This window comes from Pipra filicauda, unplaced genomic scaffold (genome assembly GCF_003945595.2).
Source record: "Pipra filicauda isolate LSUMZ 115617 unplaced genomic scaffold, ASM394559v2 scaffold431_size579624_pilon, whole genome shotgun sequence".
Classification (NCBI taxonomy): Eukaryota; Metazoa; Chordata; class Aves; order Passeriformes; family Pipridae; genus Pipra; species Pipra filicauda.
In genome coordinates, this window is record NW_024104567.1 from 369,068 (window position 1) to 386,870 (window position 17,803).

General features: G+C 47.3%; 2 protein-coding genes across 2 annotated transcripts; one reads left to right on the forward strand and one right to left on the reverse strand.

Moving 5' to 3' along the window:
* Positions 1-6,349: 6,349 nt before the first annotated feature.
* Positions 6,350-7,060, reverse strand: ATP5IF1 (ATP synthase inhibitory factor subunit 1). The gene is made up of 3 exons (XM_027713643.2): positions 6,945-7,060; positions 6,724-6,836; positions 6,350-6,634 (listed from the first exon to the last, which is right to left on the reverse strand). Exons 1-3 carry the CDS (start codon positions 7,038-7,040, stop codon positions 6,496-6,498), a joined length of 348 nt encoding a protein of 115 aa, XP_027569444.1. The 5' UTR covers positions 7,041-7,060; the 3' UTR covers positions 6,350-6,495.
* A 145-nt stretch (positions 7,061-7,205) lies between these two features.
* Positions 7,206-17,564, forward strand: DNAJC8 (DnaJ heat shock protein family (Hsp40) member C8). The gene is made up of 9 exons (XM_027713625.2): positions 7,206-7,303; positions 8,246-8,347; positions 9,991-10,047; positions 11,608-11,674; positions 12,315-12,409; positions 13,205-13,276; positions 14,433-14,524; positions 15,475-15,550; positions 16,787-17,564. Exons 1-9 carry the CDS (start codon positions 7,241-7,243, stop codon positions 16,907-16,909), a joined length of 747 nt encoding a protein of 248 aa, XP_027569426.1. The 5' UTR covers positions 7,206-7,240; the 3' UTR covers positions 16,910-17,564.
* The last annotated feature ends 239 nt before the right edge of the window (positions 17,565-17,803 follow it).

The window sequence follows — 17,803 nt, forward strand, 5'->3', positions numbered from 1 at the left end:
CAGCCGGCGGCGCCAATGGGACATGGGAGGCGGGACGCGCCCGTCTTCCCGCCGGCCAATGAGAAGGCAGCGCCGTAACCAATCGCGCGGCGCCTTCCCCCGGCGCGCCGGCAGGGCCGGGCGGGGGCATTTAAAGGGGCAACGCCGCCCGCGGCCCGAACAAAGGGAGAGAGCGGGGCCGCCCCCTCCCCCCCGCGCGCCCGGGGGCGGGGCCTCCGCTGAGGGGGCGGGGCGGGGCGGGGCGGGGTCGGCCCCGGGCGGAGGGGCTGCGGCCGGGCCGGGACGCCCGGCGGGACCCCCGGCCCTCACCCGCGGGGCTCTCCCGCTGTCCGAGCCCTGCCCCCTGGGAGCCCCCGGGCCACGTTGCCCTCCAGGCCCGAGGCAAGAAGGGGAAGCTGTGCGGCACTGTCCCTTCTCAGGACAGTGGCGTGAGGGGCTCTGCGCCTGCTAATCTGTAATTAATCGGTGATTAACTTGCCTGCTCACCAGATTTGCTTGGTGAGTGCAGAGTTGACACAATAACTACATAAATTTGGAGGAAAATCAGTGCGTTGGCACCGTTTGTGTGGCACTGGCTTCGTGCGCTTGTGCTGTTGCATAACGTGGAAGTCAAGGTGTGCTGGGCTGGGCCGGGCCAGGCAGAGCCCAGGGTGCTGTGCTGAAGTGAACCCAGAGAACCTGCACGTGAACTGTCCCTCTGGAGCCTGGTAAAGAAAGAAGTGCAGCAGCTGTCATACTCTCAGGGAAGGTCCTTCCAGGACTTTCACCACAAAATTACTCTCCTGAAGACAGCATGTAGGTGTGTGTTGTATCAAGTATGTGTGATAGCCCACTACTGGGGGAAAAGTGTGTTGTCCAATGTTTCCTATCCAGAAATTGGAGGCAGGCTTGTGCAGATGCTGGAAGTGTTCAGTCTGTCTTGCTGAACCTGTCCAGCGGCGGACACGCTGCTTCTCCTGTGGAATTGGCACTGCCTTGGTGACTTCCCTCTCCAGACTCAGCAGTAGAGCCAGCTCTTCGGTGCTTGATGTAGGGACTGCTGTGGTATGGAGAGGGAAGGAGATGTAATCATTCATTGCCTTGTCCCAGTTCACTGCAGCAGTTTATTTTACTGGGAGGTAAGAATGGTAGGTTTAAGGAGTTCTCGCAACACAAATACTAAGATTGAGGGAGCTGAGCATCTGTAGTGGTGCTTAATAAATGTCCTGCAAAGCTCTTAAATACTTTGTAATATAGTATCCAGGAGTGAATTATGGAGTATAATGACACAAAGCTACACAACATCTGATTTAGTCCTGTGCCAAGGCAGTAAAAAACCATCTTGGAACCAAGGAGAGCGTTAATCTTGGCAGAGAGCTGGCACGTATTGGTCTGGCAGGGCAGGACAGTCCCACTGCCCCTGGACGTGCAGGGGGTGGTGGTGTACCTTCAGTGGGGAGGCTAGAGTCTTGCGTGGGAGAAAGGTGAGTGAAGCCCTGAGGGGACGGAGCAAAGGAAGTGAAGGGATCCAGCTTTTCCACGGCCCTATATATTTACCCTGCAACCTGTTGACATTTCCTGTGTTCAGTGGCCAGAGGTTTTTTGCTGAGGCTCAGCCTGTTCCCGTCAGTCTGTCACTCCTCTTCTGTGATTGCACTGAAATTCCATTGTTTCCACATCAGTGGCAAGATGACAGAGTTGGATCTGCTGTAGTTTGTATGTAAGCTGTTAACATATATATGGATTATGACATTTCCTGATGCTTTAGACTTTTTATCCTAACCAATTATCAGTGCAGCTGTTATGGATAACACGTCACAGATGTGCCTGCCTCCAACAAATATCTTGTTCTCTAGTGCTCTGCTGCTATGCAGCTCTTATGTGTTTGCTGCAGACCAGACTTCCAGGAAGAGGAGGTCTGTCTTAAAAATCTTCAGGCTTTACTTACCAGTGAGGAACTTTGAGTGCCTCTGGTGTGTTCCATCACCTCTACATCAGGGAAATGCTCAGGAAAATTTCTTCCTACAGAGGCCATGCTGCTGTCATTACCCTGGGCAGGTATGTTTATTTTGCCTTGCACACAGCCAGTGTATTTAATTTTGGGAAAAACATACACATATACTTTGTCTTTCTCCCACTTGTCTGCTCTTGAGTGGGGAGAACAAGTGTGTCAAAAAGGCCCAAAGAGACCAGACTGGGCAACCTGGCCACCTTGCACTAAAACCAGCTTGCTAAAGATCTTGGATCTCACTTGCCTCTCTTTTCACTTCTTTCCCCACCCGAGCCAAGGATTCTTGGCAATTTCTGTCACATTTGTGTAGGATGCAGCACAAACCAAGCACCTTGGGAAGCAGCTTCTGTTTGCTGCAGCAAAAATCACCAGCTCAGTTTTAGCTGAAAACAAAGTTCACTTTTCCTGCTTCTGCAGTGGCCAAGCAGTTTTGGGCCATGATCTGTAGAAGCACAGAAAGGACAGAGGATCTGGGGGTAAGGAAGGATAAACATCTCATTGAGATATAAAGGCTGCTCCCAAGAAGAGAAGTTCTTCATGGAACTGCTCTGTAAGTGGCAGTCAGGGTGTTGTGAACAGGGGTCAGTCCAACCCTGAGGAACAAGTGAATAACCAGGATGCACCGGTTCTGGCAGGGAAAAGAATCCCTTCCTTTGTGTCTTCGGTTCAGAGGGGGAGCCAATCATGCCATCAGCCATTCCAGAGCAATTGAGGAAACCCAGAACAATAAGCTCCTCTATGGCCTGTTGTCTGAGTTCAGCACTGTTCTTGCAGCCTTACCACTTTCAAACATCAGCTTTGGGTTTTGGTTGCTCTGAAACAGAATTGCTTGGAAGTAGCTGGCAGTCTGTAGCTACTGATTGCCAAAAGACAACTGAGCCCTGTCGTCCAGGTCACACTGGACTGAGGGAGAGTCCTGGGAAGGTCTACAGACAGCTTTTACCTTCTTAACCCCCCAGCAATCACCTAGGTCCAAGATGTAGTCTTGGTTTACTCCCCAGCATTCCTGCTCTGGAGTCCTGCAGCAAACTGTCTGTAGCGGGACCTGGCATCTCTCCATCCACTGGCCCTGGAAGTGGTGGCTGAACCCAGACAAACTGCTTGCAAATGCTCCTGTCATTTGTCAGGAGCCCAATGCTATTGCAGTGATCTCCAGAACACCAAACCTTTTTTGGCGAAATGCCCATCAGACTAAATGCATCTCAAATAATTTTTTGCCACCCTGTAGTTGAAATACTTCTGCTAAGAGGACTGTCTGTAACTCAGACTTGGACATCTTTCATCTCATGTTTTTAATCATAAGCACTGTCAAAGGAGCTGCAGAAAAAACACGTTCCAAGCCTGTAAGCTGATGCTATTGACTTACTGCATTGCACTTGGGAGAAAACCCTTAGCCATGCACCCCAGACCCAGTACACTCACCTGTGCTGGTTAACTGCTGCGTCACAGGAATCAGGAACAGGCAACATCGATGTCATTTGGTAACTTATTGCAGAGACAGTTTGAAGTTCAATAGAAGTAAGAAAACCACTTCTGAAGAGATGCACTGATGATGAAACTACACAAAACAAGATGATTTAACATCTCCCTTGCCCAAAGGCAGAGGTCCCCCTTGAACATTTACTTCAAACCACCTTTTAGTGATCAGACACTATATCAATTCATGCTTCTTACTAACCTCGGGGAACAGGAAAAGACATTTCTGTAACTGAGGTTTTAGAGAGCACCAGAACCAGCACAAGAAAAGGGTCGAGGTGACCAGGGGTGCTGGGAACTCTGGTAGGAACTCAGTTCCTCACAGAATTGCAGCTGGTCAGCATAAGAGGTGGAGTGGGTGAAGTGCTTGTCATCTCTAGAGACAAGTTCAGGAGAGGGGTCTTTTACTAGGCAGAGATATTTACACCACCAAGGAAATAAAGCAGTGCCTGTTAACTAGGAATGGCCAGTGTCACTGGCATTAAACTAAAGCAAACTGGTTTCAGGGAGGTTTGGGACTCCCTGGAAGAGGAGGTCAGTGGGTGGATCACAGTAAAGAAACCTCAACCCAAGGATGAATTGAACACACTACCTGATGTACTAAGATTCATAGCCAGGTGGGATTCCTAGTGGCGAGATGGCTGCAAAGTCAGTTATCATGCCACCTGGATAAAAATAGAGACCTTTCTAGTTTAGCAAAAGGCCTGTCAAGAGATGGGAGAAGACACCATACCCCCCTCAGTACTTCTCGCACTTGCTTGGTGGTGATTTGAGCATTTTTGGACTCCAGAAGCCATTCACCTTGCTAGCCTGGGTGAATTCATTGGGCTCAGAACAATGGGCTGGTGAGATAAGAGGCTGAGTGACTCCCACAACACGCCCAAGACAGTGAAAAGGAGGAGAAGAAGGGGGGAGCAGGAAGGAGACTCTGCTTTAAGCAGCAGCATGGTTTATCCATTCATCCTCTCCAGCAGCCAGTCTGTGGGCACAGCTGAGTGATCACCGACTGCCAGGCAGACCATTGCTGAAAGGGGCTTCTCTCCCAGCCCACTTGCTGCGTCAGATCTGCAGCTGCCCGTCCCTTTGTGTTCTTCCACTGCCATAACCTGGTAGGAGTTCAGGGTCGCTGTAGAGGAGTTAGCCAGGCGTTCCTCTCCAGAAAATGCCGTGGGCTGATGAACTGGTGGTAAGGGTCCCAGCACAGCTACCAGTGTAGAAGCCCCTTTGAAACTGGTGCAAAGTTAAAACACGAAACCTGATTCAGGGAGTGCTGGTGGGCAAAAAAGCTCTGCAGTGTAGCAAGGTACACACCTGCACATCTAAGTTCTGGGGCACTTCAGAGGGTTTGTAACACCTCTCTCTGTGGCACCATACATCACAGAGGTCCAAATCACAGCACTTCCAGAGTCTCACAGCAAATCCCCTCCCTTACAGGCGCTTGGGCAGAGGCTCTGTGGCTGAGCTTACGGCATAGTTAGTGCAAAAAATGCTGAGGAAATCACAGAGCCATGAATTTAAACCCTCAGAATTTAAACCGTTCCTTCAGAATATAGAGTTGTCCTAATATTTATTTCAGCTCTTCCACAGTCCACTGTAGCTGTGATGCCAAGAAATCAGTCTTCAGTGATGACATCTCACTAGTGACTCTGCAGCTTTTGGGGGAAGCCAACCCCAGCTGACAGACACAATAGGAAAAGCATTCTGAAATGGATAAAAAAATCAGATTTTTAAATGGGTATAACCTAAACGGGTCAATATTGCTTTTCATGACTTAGTTCTTCCCCCAAGGTTCAGGGAGGTGGGGAAGGGGGAGTTACTAATATTTTTGTAATTAGCCCCATCTAAAAAGGGACCAAGCCTGCAGTGAAGCTCTGTACACAACCTCAGCACAACTCACCACAGCATCTCCCACAGACTGAGCACAGCCAGGCAAGGATACTCCACAGTACAGCCTCTCTTCCAGGGCTGATCACATGGGTGACATCTTCATTGAAGAACGTTTTTTAAGGGCATTAGAGTGACAGTGGTGTCATTTACTCTGCAGACAAGACATGCCACTACCTGCAGTGTTCCTCAGGTGAGAGCAGTCCAAGGGGAGCAGCTGGCTGGGGGTGTACCAGGTAACACAGGAGAAACTGGGACACCTTCAGCCAGCCAGTCACACCCTTGTCAAACCACTTTCTACATCAAAGGTATCATTTGCCTCCTGCACTTTCAGACAGGGCAGTTCCAGGCACGTACCCACCCAGTTCAGCGTCGTTGCTACCCTTCACCAACTGTAACGCAGCCTGGCATTCACCAGTGCTGCAAACCAAGCCAGTTCAGGCAGATTTATGGACACAACAGTGGAAGTGTAGAAGGCAAGGCTGTTTTCTCTCCTGCCCATTCTTATTACTTAAAAAAATCCCCCTCTTGTCAGGGCTTAGTGCAATAAGACCACAGTATTTCAAGGCACTTACTGTGTTTTATGATGAATTTCTTACACTCAAAATTGCAAAAGTGATTGAAATAGCATAAAATTAGTCTTAATCCATCCTTCTCTGGAAAGTGACTTAGCTAAGGAACAGAGAACTAGAGACAATAAAAAAAAAACCACTGGGCAATTAAAGTCATTGTGGAAAAGAACATTCGTGTCCAAGTCAGGATCTTGGCTGTCTTGCTCCAGGAACTAGCACCATCACACATGACATCAGCATAACTCTAAAGTTATCTCACTAGGTACAAATGGTCGTTTCTTTCAAATAAATCTAAAGAAAGTAGTTAAGTTCTGTACAGGCCTGTCTACTCAGGAGTGCATCCTTATTTTGGAAGAACAATGAAGCTTAAAACCAGACAGTGGGGTTGGTTGTTTTTGTTTTCATTAAACAGTTACTGAGCAGGAAAGTGAGACTGAGTAGTTTATTTGACAATGTTGCAGACCACAGTATAATTGGATGAGTTTAGATTATGCGGATCAAAATATACAGTCTCCAACGCTGTTTTTACACCACATTCAGTATTGGCCATGCACATTCAACAACAGCACCAGCTTAGTCATCTTTAAGCTGCTTGATCTTATGCTTATGGCGCTCAATTTCTTTTTGCAGCCGCTCAATCTCTTTCTGGTGGTGATGGATCTCTTCCTCGTGGTGTTTCCGTAAGGCAGAGAGCTGCTCTCGCTCCTTCTCCCTGCAAGAGAGGACGGCCCGAGGTGCAGCCCCGCAGCCGGGCCGTGCCCGGGCTGAGGGAGCGGCCCCGCAGGCCCCCGCCTCGCTCACCTGAAGTACCGCTCCTCCTCAGCCGCCTGCTTCTTCCCGAACGCGCCGCCGGCCTCGCGGATGGAGCCGCCGCCGCCGCCGCCCTTCCCGGCGCCTTTACCCAGCTCGCCGAGCTGTAGGAGGGACGGCGGTGAGTGCGGGGCGCAGAGGGACAAAGGGACGGAGGGACACCCCCGGGACACCCCCGGGACACCCCCTGCCCGCCGCGCCCCCGCGCCCACCTGGTCGGCGCCCGAGCTCGAGCTCCAGCGCTGCTGCTGCGCCAGCAGAGCCCCGCGCAGGCCGAGCCCGCCCCGCGCCGCCGCCACGGCCGCCATGGCCGCGTGCCCTTGGAGCGCCCGCCCCGCCCCGCGCCGCGCCTGCGCAGCCGCGCCCGCGCGCGGGGCCCGGCGGGAGCAGGAGGGTGGGGGGCGGGGCCGTGAGACGTCACAGGCGGGGCCCTCCGCGCGCCCGGCGGGGGTGGTGTCTGTTGGAGCGGTCACGTGGCGCGACGGCGTGGTCACGTGGTGCGGCGGCCATGGCGGCGGCAGGGCCCGGCGCGGGCGCGGCCGAGGACGCGTTCCTGACCTTCTACAATGAGGTACCGCCCGCGCCGGGCCCCGCTGCCCCCGCCCTGCCCGACCCCGCCGCCTCCCCCCGCAGGGCCGGGGACCGCGGGCCGCGCGGGACCGCGCTGTGCCAGGCCCGGGGGCCGCCGACAGGCGGGCCGGGCGGAGCCGCTGTGGGCGCTGGGCGGGGGGCGGGCGAGCGGCGGGGGCGGGGGCTCCGTGCTGTCCGTGCTCGACCCGGCCCTCTGGCAGCCCCGGCGGTGCCCGGGGGGGCCCCGCGCTCGGCTCGCTGGAGGCTGTGCCGCCCGGCACTGAGCGCGGCACCCCGTGCCCGGGTGTGGGAACCTGTCCCCGGGACCCCTTCCCTGTGCCGGGACTTGGGGCGCAGCCTGGGTATTTTACCTGAACTGCCCGCACACAGGCCGTGCTGGTTCGGCAGATCCGTATATCTGTAAATAAAGCTGAACATTAAATATAAACACGTGGCTTGGTTTTGGCGTAGTACTATGAAGGGCAGAAAGTAAACGGAACTGAACTGAATAACCTGTGGTCAGAGTGAAGTGGATTTGTGTACTTGCATCGGTATCACTTCATGTGTTTAAAGGGCTGTACTGCCAGCAGCGGGTTAAAAGCAATAGCGCGGTGTTTTCAAAGGAATCACAGCGACAGGGCTGCTGGAAGAGCAAGGGGAAGGGAAGAGGCACAGCTGTAGAGCAAGCTGTAGGATAGACGGGCAGAAGTGCTCTGCAGGGTTTTTTATGGTTAAAATGTAACATTAAAAATACTGTTGTGCTATAGAAAAGGCTCAATGATATGCTTTGCTACAGCTTCAGTAAAATAGCCACAAGCTTGAAGCGAGCAAGAAGTATCGTGAATTGTAGTAGGGGACCAGTGTAACTGGTGTAGTAATCGCGTGGAAAAGCAGGTAAGGATGTTGTGATGGTCAGTTAATGCAGGTCTCTCTTGTTCTTCAGGTAAAGCAAATTGAAAAACGAGACTCTGTTTTAACATCAAAAAACCAAATTGACAGGCTGACCCGACCCGGATCTTCCTATTTCAACTTGAACCCTTTTGAGGTTAGTTTGAACATTTTGTCCTCCCTTCTGACTTAGTCTACCAACTTCTCGATTTCCTGAGTATTTTATTGCAGTAAAAGACTGAACATAAAGAAACCAAAATCTCTAAGTACAGATTACTGTGCAAAAGCTTTGCAGAAGCAGAAGGATGGTATCTGTGTGCACGCTCTCTTTCTCACTGATGGTGGTGCAAACTATGTTCTTTTGTCACATTTCCCTCATGCAACATCACTGGAAGATTTGGCAGATCAGTGCTGGGTACTTTCTGAACAGAAAAGTAACAGCTGGAGGTGGCAGCTTGGCAAGTTCGGGTCAGAGCTTTCTTAATTCATCATTTCTAGTTCTGTGTTTTATTTTGTGTGTTCATCCCACTGAACTTGTGTAGCCTGAAGAACACAGTAAATAATTATTGTGGTATTCAGCTGGAACTGGTTTTCCCTGTGTGTATTCCTTCCTGATATCATCTTCTCTGCCTTTTTAAAGCCCCAAGTGCTTTTTGTAGACCCAGTCCAGGGCTAGAAGACCCAGTTCAGGTCTTTTTGTAGACCCAGATCAGTTGGCAGATTCACTCTGACAACATTCAGTTTTGTGTAGATCTTAGACCTTTGACTTGGAGAGTAAATTAAGAAAGCCATTTGGGAGTAGACTGTAGCTTTCCTGTGCGAGAGTATTTTTTATTTACAGACTACCGTGAATCTGCTCACTTGTTGCTTAGATCTTCTGTTCAGTAAGTTAATTCACAGAAGAGCTCCTAAACTTTGCCACATCCGTAAAGACCAGTAGACAAGTGGTCTCATCCATGGAAACTAAACAGTAAAACTCTACTGTCTTCTTTTAAAATGATAAAATGAAAAAATTCTTACAAATGGTGGTTTCCTGCCCGGAGTTCTCAGTTATGAATGACCTGACAGTGTTCCAAAGCCCCCATATGCTTCTGTTTCTGCCAGACTGAACACTGCTACAGGACTGGTTGAAGGTTCAGATCAAATTATGGATGGCAGCTGTCTACACAAGACTTGAGTGTAGAAAGGGCACTGGCATAGTCAGAGGAATCTAACATTGGTAGAAGTAGAGTGTCACAAAGATGATGACTACTAAAATGTTTTTGTTTTACTGGGTGAAAATTCATATTGTGATGGAGGAAGCTTTCTGGCGTGTGTCTGTGTGCCAGTGAACCAAGTGTTACAGAATGTGCTGAGTTGGAAGGGACCCATCAGGATCACTGAGTCCAACTTCTGGTCCTGAAAAGGACACCCCAACAATCCCACCCTGTCCCTGAGAGCGTTGTCCAAACACTTCTTGAACTCAGGCTTGATGCTTTGACCACTGCCCAGGGGAGTCTGTTCCAGTGTTCAGCCACCCTCTAGGTGGAAAACCTTCTCCTGATATCCAACCTAAACTTCCCCTGACTCAGTTTCATGTTGTTTCTTTGAGTCCCATCACTGGCCACGAGAGTGAAGAGATCAGTACCTGCCCCTCGTGTGGATGTTAAAGACCCCAATGAAGTCTGACCTCAGTCTCCTCCAGGCTGAACAAACCAAGTGGCTTCAGCCACTCCTTGTAAGAGTGTTAGAACTTACTGCCAGAAACCTGATTCATGGAGAGTAGCATCAAACTTCCTTTGCTCTCATGGTGTCTTTTAGGTGCTCCAGATGGATCCTGAAGCCACAGATGAAGAGATAAAGAAAAGATTCCGACAGGTATTTGGCTTTTGCACTTGAAGTCCCTGGAAGGAAACTAGAAGTTCTTTTGAGATTGTGGAGCTGGGCTTGGGCTCAAGAAAAATGGTGATAAAGCTGTTCTTGGGTAGAGGAATGGCCATTTTTGACAGAAATGCATAGAACAATGCTTGTATCAACAAGAGGAGAGCTGCAGGAGTGTCCCTGGTCCATGCACGATTGGCTGCTTTGCCTGTGCAGTGTGTCAGGGGGCTGTTGCAAACTGATATACCCATGTATTATCCGCTTATTGAACTGGACTTCAAGGAGAAGATGAAAACTCATCAGAAATCTGAAAAAAGGTATTTTTCTCTATAATATGGACTTGAATCCAGAAGTGTATTTTCTCTGATGTTTCTTTAAGAATTTCAGTGGGCATTTTTGGTGGCTTGGTTACTGGGAACAGCAGCAGCCCTCCTCACTGACCTCTCTGCAACAAAGGAAACATTACCCCAGCTTCCCTCTGCTGACAAACCTGCAGGAAAAATTTGAGTTTAATCAGCGCATGCAGCAAAGAAAGGGTATTTGTAGGGCCGTGGCCTCCACCTGAATTAATGCTGTGAGTGCTGGCTGGCAGAGGAATGTGCCTGCCAAATTGGTGATGGGATATGGGCTCCTCCTGTAGATGGGAGGTGGAAGGATAAACTTTTGATCTGTGTCTGGCTTCTTGGCTCTGTGAGACAATAAACTGGGGCTGTCTCAGCTTTGGGCTGGTAAAATACTACAGGGAGATGTTTTGCAGTCAAGGTGATGAAGTGAAAAATACAGTATGTGAAAAATACAGTATGTGGAACAGCCAACAGAGGGGAAAGAAGACAAGTAAATCTGTTCAGGACTGAAGGCAAACCTTTTCCCTGGGAACTAGAAAGTGGCAGCTGTAGAGTAGTTATTTTGCATTCTTTGGCACTAATGCAGTTTCAGTTGCTGATCTGTACAGCAATAGCAAAAATAAGAGATTTAGCTATATGGGGAAAGTTTGAAAGAACTTTGTCTGGAAAAGGAATGTGGAGGAGGACATGTGCTTTTCAGCACAGTTAAAGTTGCCCTAAGGATGGTAGTGATCCATGTCCTGTCTCTGCCAAAGTACAGGAAGAAATTTTCTTAACTTCTAGTAAAGTAGCCTAAGGAAAAACTTTACCACTCTGAATAGTTTGGTGTTTGGACAACCTTAGGGATACTGGAGAACTTCTTGGGAGAATTTGGTTAAGGATGATCTTTGTGGGTTTGGTTTTTGTCAAGACCAAGGATACAAAACTTGTGTGACCAAGGGGTTCATATCAGCCCGGGCACTGCAGCTGAGGGCTGTTTAGATTTTTCCACACTTCCCAAACTGCAGCTTTTCTCGGATAGCCTGTTTGTTAGACAGATTGTTTGATTTATCAGTGTGTACTGGCTCATACTTCTGCATGAGTTGTCCGTGTACAAAGTAATGTGACCCCTTGGGATTCTTTCTGTCTGAGACTATTTCACTCCTCTCAAAAATCTCTGAGATACTCTTCATCTTTTACAATGATCTTGATAGCAAAATCCTTTCTCTTGCAGCTGTCAATACTGGTGCATCCAGACAAAAACCAAGACGATGCAGATAGAGCCCAGAAGGCATTTGAAGGTAACACTCGCCCTTCCTCTGTGTTGCTCTGGGTTAGTAGTTAATGCTGCTTTTCTGGTGCTGGTTTAAATGTTCGTTGGGGTGGAGGGGACAAGGGTTGCTGCAGAGGTGCTTTAGCAGGGATAGAAGCAGCTGTGGGAGCAGCAGCTGTGTGGGGTGGTGACATTTCAGCAAGTGGCACTAGGTGGCAACAGTGGCATTGTCATGTCACAACGGGGACAGACACCTCTGTGGGGTTTTGGGATTGTTCAAGAAAAGCTGTTTGATCTGTGCATTAGATTGTATTCAATGACCATACGACAGAAGTAATGTGATGGTTTTAGATGTATGCTTTGCATCACAGTGAGGTGTTCTGCACCTTAAACTCACCTCATGCCCTATAACTACAGCTGGTAGGACTGATACTTTCACCTGCTGCCTCCGGAAGGTATGGGATAGTTCCTACCATTACTATACCCTAAAACTCATTTAACTAATCATGTTATCACTTACCTAGATGTATTTAATAGAAAAAAAACCCTGCCAAACAAATGACACCCACAAATTCTAGAAGCCAGATTTTTAATGCCAACAAGTAGCACTCTTGTGATGCCTTGTGAACGTGACTGCTGGTGCTATTAACGTTACTCCTTTTTGTTAGCTGTAGATAAAGCGTACAAGCTGCTGCTAGATCAGGAGCAAAAGAAGAGAGCCTTGGATGTGATACAGGCAGGAAAAGAATATGTGGAACACACTGTAAGTATGGGAACATCTAGGGATGGGGGTGAGTGGTAATCAATCAAATCAATCAATCAAACCTTGTAATGGAGCTGTGCAGGTGGGCTCCAAGCTCTTCACAGCAGGAACAAATCTGCTGTGTGCAGGACTGCTGTTGAGCTCAGTGCTAGATAATTCAGTGAAATTCAGTACTTGAAATAATTAGGTCAGATCACATGATCTGACCTAAATATTTTTTTCCAAGTCTATGAATGAATGATGCAGTTCAGATGTGTATAGAGAGAAGAGAATAGGTGGTGACAGCAGGAGACTGGGAAGTTTGGAGGATATTGACCTATAAGAAAAGGAGCTTGGATTGCACTGGCCAAGAAGTTAGTTGAGTGATGTGGGTGGGCTAAAACATGATAAGCTTGAGGAAGCAGATGATATGGGAGAACTCACATACTCTTAACACAAGGGACACTTGATGTTCTGCTTGTTATTTTAGTCACTTGAATATCAAATAGCAAAATAAACTTCTGCTGGTTTGGATGGTGTATATTTGATAAGAATATATCTGTTAAAAATACCCAGAAGGGATTGTATTGAAGGAATAGCATCCAACATAATACTTTTAATTACTACAGTTTGTGTGATAGTGATCTTGTAAGTGTTTATCTGGGCCTAGAACAGTTTGGTCTGAAATAAAAAAATCAGTGCAATGAAGAACGGACTTCTTCCTACGTGTTGGAGTAGGAATACAGAACTACTTGGATACAATTGTGTTAGGCCTATAAGACTTCTAAGGTTCTTATTTTTGTTCCCAATCTTTAGGTGAAAGAAAAAAAGAAACAGTTGAAGAAGGATGGAAAACCTCCCACTGTAGAGGAGGATGATCCTGAAGTTGTAAGTCGTACACTGTTCAGAGAAACTGGGGAGTACAAAGCATGTTTTGAGGAATTAAGATTCAAAACCAGTGAAGAAGTATTTATTAGACTTGTTAATGTTGTAAATCCGTACAGTTACAGAAGAGCAAATTCTACTTAGCCTCTGTAGAGTACCATGTGTTGGGTGATACCCCTGTGCTTTGGAAAATAGTTTAACTGTAGTGTAAAGAGTAAATATATCAGATTATATTGACCAAAATACCCTCTTCTTTTCTTGGAGCAATTCTTCATTGCTTGTGCATCATGCAGTCTTTTTTGAATTTAATTTCTTGTTGTCTTCTGACTGCTGGAACTGTGGCATTCCTGCTGCCCACAGAGGCATGTGTAAGACCCACTGCAGGGTGGCTAAAATGAGCTCTGGGAGTTTTTTGGGTGAGAGCTGTTCTGGCTGTTTCTTCCATATAGCACTGGAGGACAGACGTGCTGTTCTGCAACAAATCACCTGTATTAAAAAAGGCATGGCATAATTTAGTTCTTTTTACCTAGGTTCTAGTCTGAAAAAGTGATATGAGAGGCTGTAACAATGACAGATGATTTCCAAACACTGACTTCATTAGTCTTAACTTTCATCACCTTTTTTTTTTGTGGAAAGTGATTTTTTCCTGTTAATATCAACACAGTAACCCCGTAACCATTCTAATTTCCACTGATTTTCATAAGTCTCTTGCTGTTCTTTAGTAATTAAGGTTGTTTTAAGTATACTGATTTCCTACTGGGAAGCCAATGCTAGATTTTTACAACACATCAAGATCTGCTGAAAAATTACTCTCTAAACAGTGACCATTTTGCCTTTTTTTGTCAAATGTAAAATTGCAAGACTTAAAGAGAGTTTGAAATTAACAGTTCTGTTTAGACACAACTTCATCTATACAAATTAAAACAAGACTAATATGAGGCTAATATGTAGTTGCTTCCTGGTGCCAGGGCCAGAATTTAGTCAGCAGTGGTTTATACCTTTTTGTGTGCTGCTGCTATTGACCGCTGTCAGAGTAGGATAAGGGTTAGGTGGGCACACCTATGGTTCACTTTCTTCTTATGCTTCTTACATTCATATGTAAAACAGACTTTAGCTATGTTAATGGGCATTATTTTAAGACTGGATTTGTGTTTTACAGTTCAAACAAGCCGTATACAAACAGACAATGAAGCTCTTTGCTGAACTGGAAATTAAGAGGAAAGAAAGAGAAGCAAAAGAAATGCATGAAAGGTATAAGCAGTGTTCTGCTTGTGCAATTCAGGCTCTTCTTCCCCCTCATGCTTCCTCAGAGAAGATAAGGGACCATAGAGTCTTCAAATAGTCTTAAGTTGGAACGAACCTCTGGAGATCATCTGGTCTGACCTCCTGCTGAAGTTAAGGCCTTAGATTAGATTAACAAGGGTCCTGTCAAGCTGACCTCCAATAATGTAGATTCCCCCACTTCTCTGTGCAGCCTGTGGGTTGTAGAGCTCTGTGCTTGAGAAAAGCACACAGGAAATTTGCCCTCCTGTGTTGAAGACATTAATATATTTGATATGCTTGTATTCTCTTATGTGTACACATGGAGGCCAGCCACAACGGTGAAATGGTGACACAATTCTGCATGCTGTTGGCATGCAAAGGATTGATTTTGAATTTTAATGAAGTGTCAGAAATACCCTGTGGCATGTGTGATCCTGAACTATTTTAGATGTTTTGATCACGTGTTGCCTGAATGCTCACTGTGGATGCACTTCCTAGAGAGTGGTTCTGTGCTGGTCAGTGAGGTGAGAGATGGCTGCAGGCCACTGCTTTTGATTACAGATGAAAATTAGGGGGATAAAAATTTAATTCCTACCTTGCATGTTCAAGTGGCTATTAAATTCTCAAAATATGTACTCTCAACAGTTTTAGAGACTTACCACTACAGTTATGAAGGAGTCCAACTTGTTTTGCTGAGCAGGAGAAGCTGATTCACTAATTGTGTGCATGCTGTCAGTGGGGCCAAACCATCATCTCTGCTTGCTGCTCTTCCAAATTTGAAACAAAATTCTATTTGCTGTGCTATTTAGGTGTGCATATCTATCTCTTCTGTAGTCTGTCAAGAAATCAGAAGAACTTTCCAAGATGTTCTGAAAGCACTACTGTTTCTTTAAAGTAGATGCTTGTGGGTTCATGACTTGTGTGTGGTTCCCTTCCAGGAAGCGGCAGAGGGAAGAGGAAATTGAAGCACAAGAGAAAGCTAAACGAGAACGAGAATGGCAGAAGAACTTTGAGGTAATTAGCAGTTTAACTTTCAGGATGGGCCTCAACAATTCTTGGCCATGCTGCATGGGATGGCCACAGAGAGATGAGACCTTTTGTATGCAAGTCTATAAGTCTATAAGATAATTTAAGTAAAAGATCTGCACTAGCCTGGGTGGTCCATGTGTCGAGAGAAGAGCCCAGAAGGGCTTTCGTATCACCTGTGCAGAAACGGGTCTGGTCAGTTAAGGTATAGTATTGTTCACCTATGTCAACAGTTCATTCTTGTCTCTAGTTGTGAATTTGAATTGTTGCTTAGCCCAGGTCACTGGAGACCGGCAAAACTTAATCTGGCAACTGCTTGTGTGGGCTGTTGGTGGTACTTCCCAGTCTGGTTGCTAACACTTATGGAATCTGCGTCTCCTCTAAATATCAGAAACATGATTGACAGTCACTTCCCTGTACTCTGCCATGCTGCTGTCAGGGTTTAGGCGTGTCCAAAGTGGTTTGTGGTCGTTGTGCTGCTATTCTAGGGGTCAAACCTACAGCCCACCAGGATACTCGATCTAGCCTGTAACTGCTCCTTCATTACACACCAGAGTTGAAGACCTGAGACGTGCAGGGGTGGTGGGCAGGAAAGAAGTCATTAAGGATGTGCAGGGCCTCATGAAACAATGAGCTAGATTGTTCATTCATGTTTTTATTTTTTAAAATTTTTTGGTTTTGTTATCTCCTCAGGAAAGGTTTCTGCTGCTCTGCAGGTAGGGCAGGGAGAGGAGAAAAGTGCACCAGAGACCTTTTCTCATTGTGTCAATATGGTGAGACTTGGGGTGAGAAGCGTGAGAGAAGGCAGCAGTATGTTTTCCTTCTCTCTTCTCCCTGCCTCCAAGCTGCTGCACCTCACCAGAGTGAGGAGGTGAGACAGAGAAAGGAGATGGCACGTTCTGGGCTGGCAGATTAGGAACAGCCATTGGAGAGGAGGTTTCTTTTTATCTTTACACATTAGAGGATTCAGCTGAGACTAGTCAGGACTGCCCAACCCAAGCTGGTTGTTTCTGAAACAAGAAACAGCAGAGTGCTTATACTGGTGTGTCTAAGCTCACTTGTAGTTCCACTGCACTGTGTTGCTCTGGCTCTTCCCAATGTCTGTGTGTCTTTGGCTGTCAGGGGCTGCTGGATAAGGGAAAATTGCTACTGAAATGGGTATATGCTGCCTGTGCTCTGCCTCTTGCACTTTTTAACTCTCCACTTCCTCTCTGTTGTTCCCAGGAAAGTCGGGATGGCCGTGTAGACAGCTGGAGAAATTTCCAGGCAAATACAAAGGGGAAGAAAGAAAAGAAAAACAGGACCTTCCTCAGACCTCCCAAAGTAAAAATGGAGCAGCGTGAATGATCCTGGCAGCACTGCCCAAATGCAGCTCCTCAGTCCCCTCTCTGCTTTTAAGGACTCATTGGCACCTAGAGTAAGATATGCTTTTTAGTAGACTGTTTGTTTCCAGTACAATTAATTATTGGTTGAAGTATTTTTTGTACTCAGTCCATTTGAAGTAGGGCCAGAGAATGACCCCGGCCAAGGCCCCGCTCCACATAGAACACTTGGCTTAGGAGAGTCCCCGCCATTCCTGCTGTCCCTGTGTCTGCTGCCCTGTAACTCGGTGTTTTGTACTTCACAGAGACTGTGCTGTTTCACCACTTCTGTTTCTAGTTTGAGAGCTGAACAAGATATTGGAAATGCATCCAAACCTTTCCAGGCATCATCTTTCTCAGCAAGTTCAGCTTGGGAAAGGTCTGGACTGGCTCTGGGATTGTGCTTCCAGCACAGTCAGTGCAGCTGGCCAGCAGTTAGGTCCTGCAGCTCCTCACTGCACTGAGCGGTGCTTGGAAGGAACCTGCCCCCAAGATTTCCAAACTAAAATCCCAGCTCTCAGACTTAGACTTCTGTTAATCTCAGTGACCTGCTGGTCACTTCCTATAAAGGAAAATAACTTCTCTTGATTAATAGTTAAGCTGCAATGGTCTGTATGTAAAATAAATTTTTACCCAAATTACTGGTTTTTTTCTTGGAATTATTAAAAAATGCAATAACAAGGGTGTGAATGGAGTGCTACCACTGAGATGGTGCTGCTCTTCAGCATGCACACGTTACCCAGTAAGGGTCTACTGCCATCCCAAAGTCTGTTCTGGCTTGTATTTTGAAGTGACAGTCCTCAGAGACATACCCAGGAGGCTGGGAGAGGATGGCTCTTCCTGGGATGCTGCCTGGGTGGAGGCAGGTGTGCCAGGGTCT

What these genes read in the sequence shown, in the direction of transcription:
- ATP5IF1 (XM_027713643.2), bottom strand. Translation starts at nt 7,040, where the DNA reads ATGGCGGCCGTGGCGGCGGCGCGGGGCGGGCTCGGCCTGCGCGGGGCT. An exon ending in CGAGCTCGGGCGCCGACCAG is followed by an intron (nt 6,837 to 6,944) that starts GTGGGCGCGGGG and finishes TCCCTCCTACAG; the next exon opens with CTCGGCGAGCTGGGTAAAGG. An exon ending in GAGGAGGAGCGGTACTTCAG is followed by an intron (nt 6,635 to 6,723) that starts GTGAGCGAGGCG and finishes CCTCTCTTGCAG; the next exon opens with GGAGAAGGAGCGAGAGCAGC.
- DNAJC8 (XM_027713625.2), top strand. Translation starts at nt 7,241, where the DNA reads ATGGCGGCGGCAGGGCCCGGCGCGGGCGCGGCCGAGGACGCGTTCCTG. An exon ending in AGCCCAGAAGGCATTTGAAG is followed by an intron (nt 11,675 to 12,314) that starts GTAACACTCGCC and finishes CCTTTTTGTTAG; the next exon opens with CTGTAGATAAAGCGTACAAG. An exon ending in AAGAATATGTGGAACACACT is followed by an intron (nt 12,410 to 13,204) that starts GTAAGTATGGGA and finishes CCCAATCTTTAG; the next exon opens with GTGAAAGAAAAAAAGAAACA.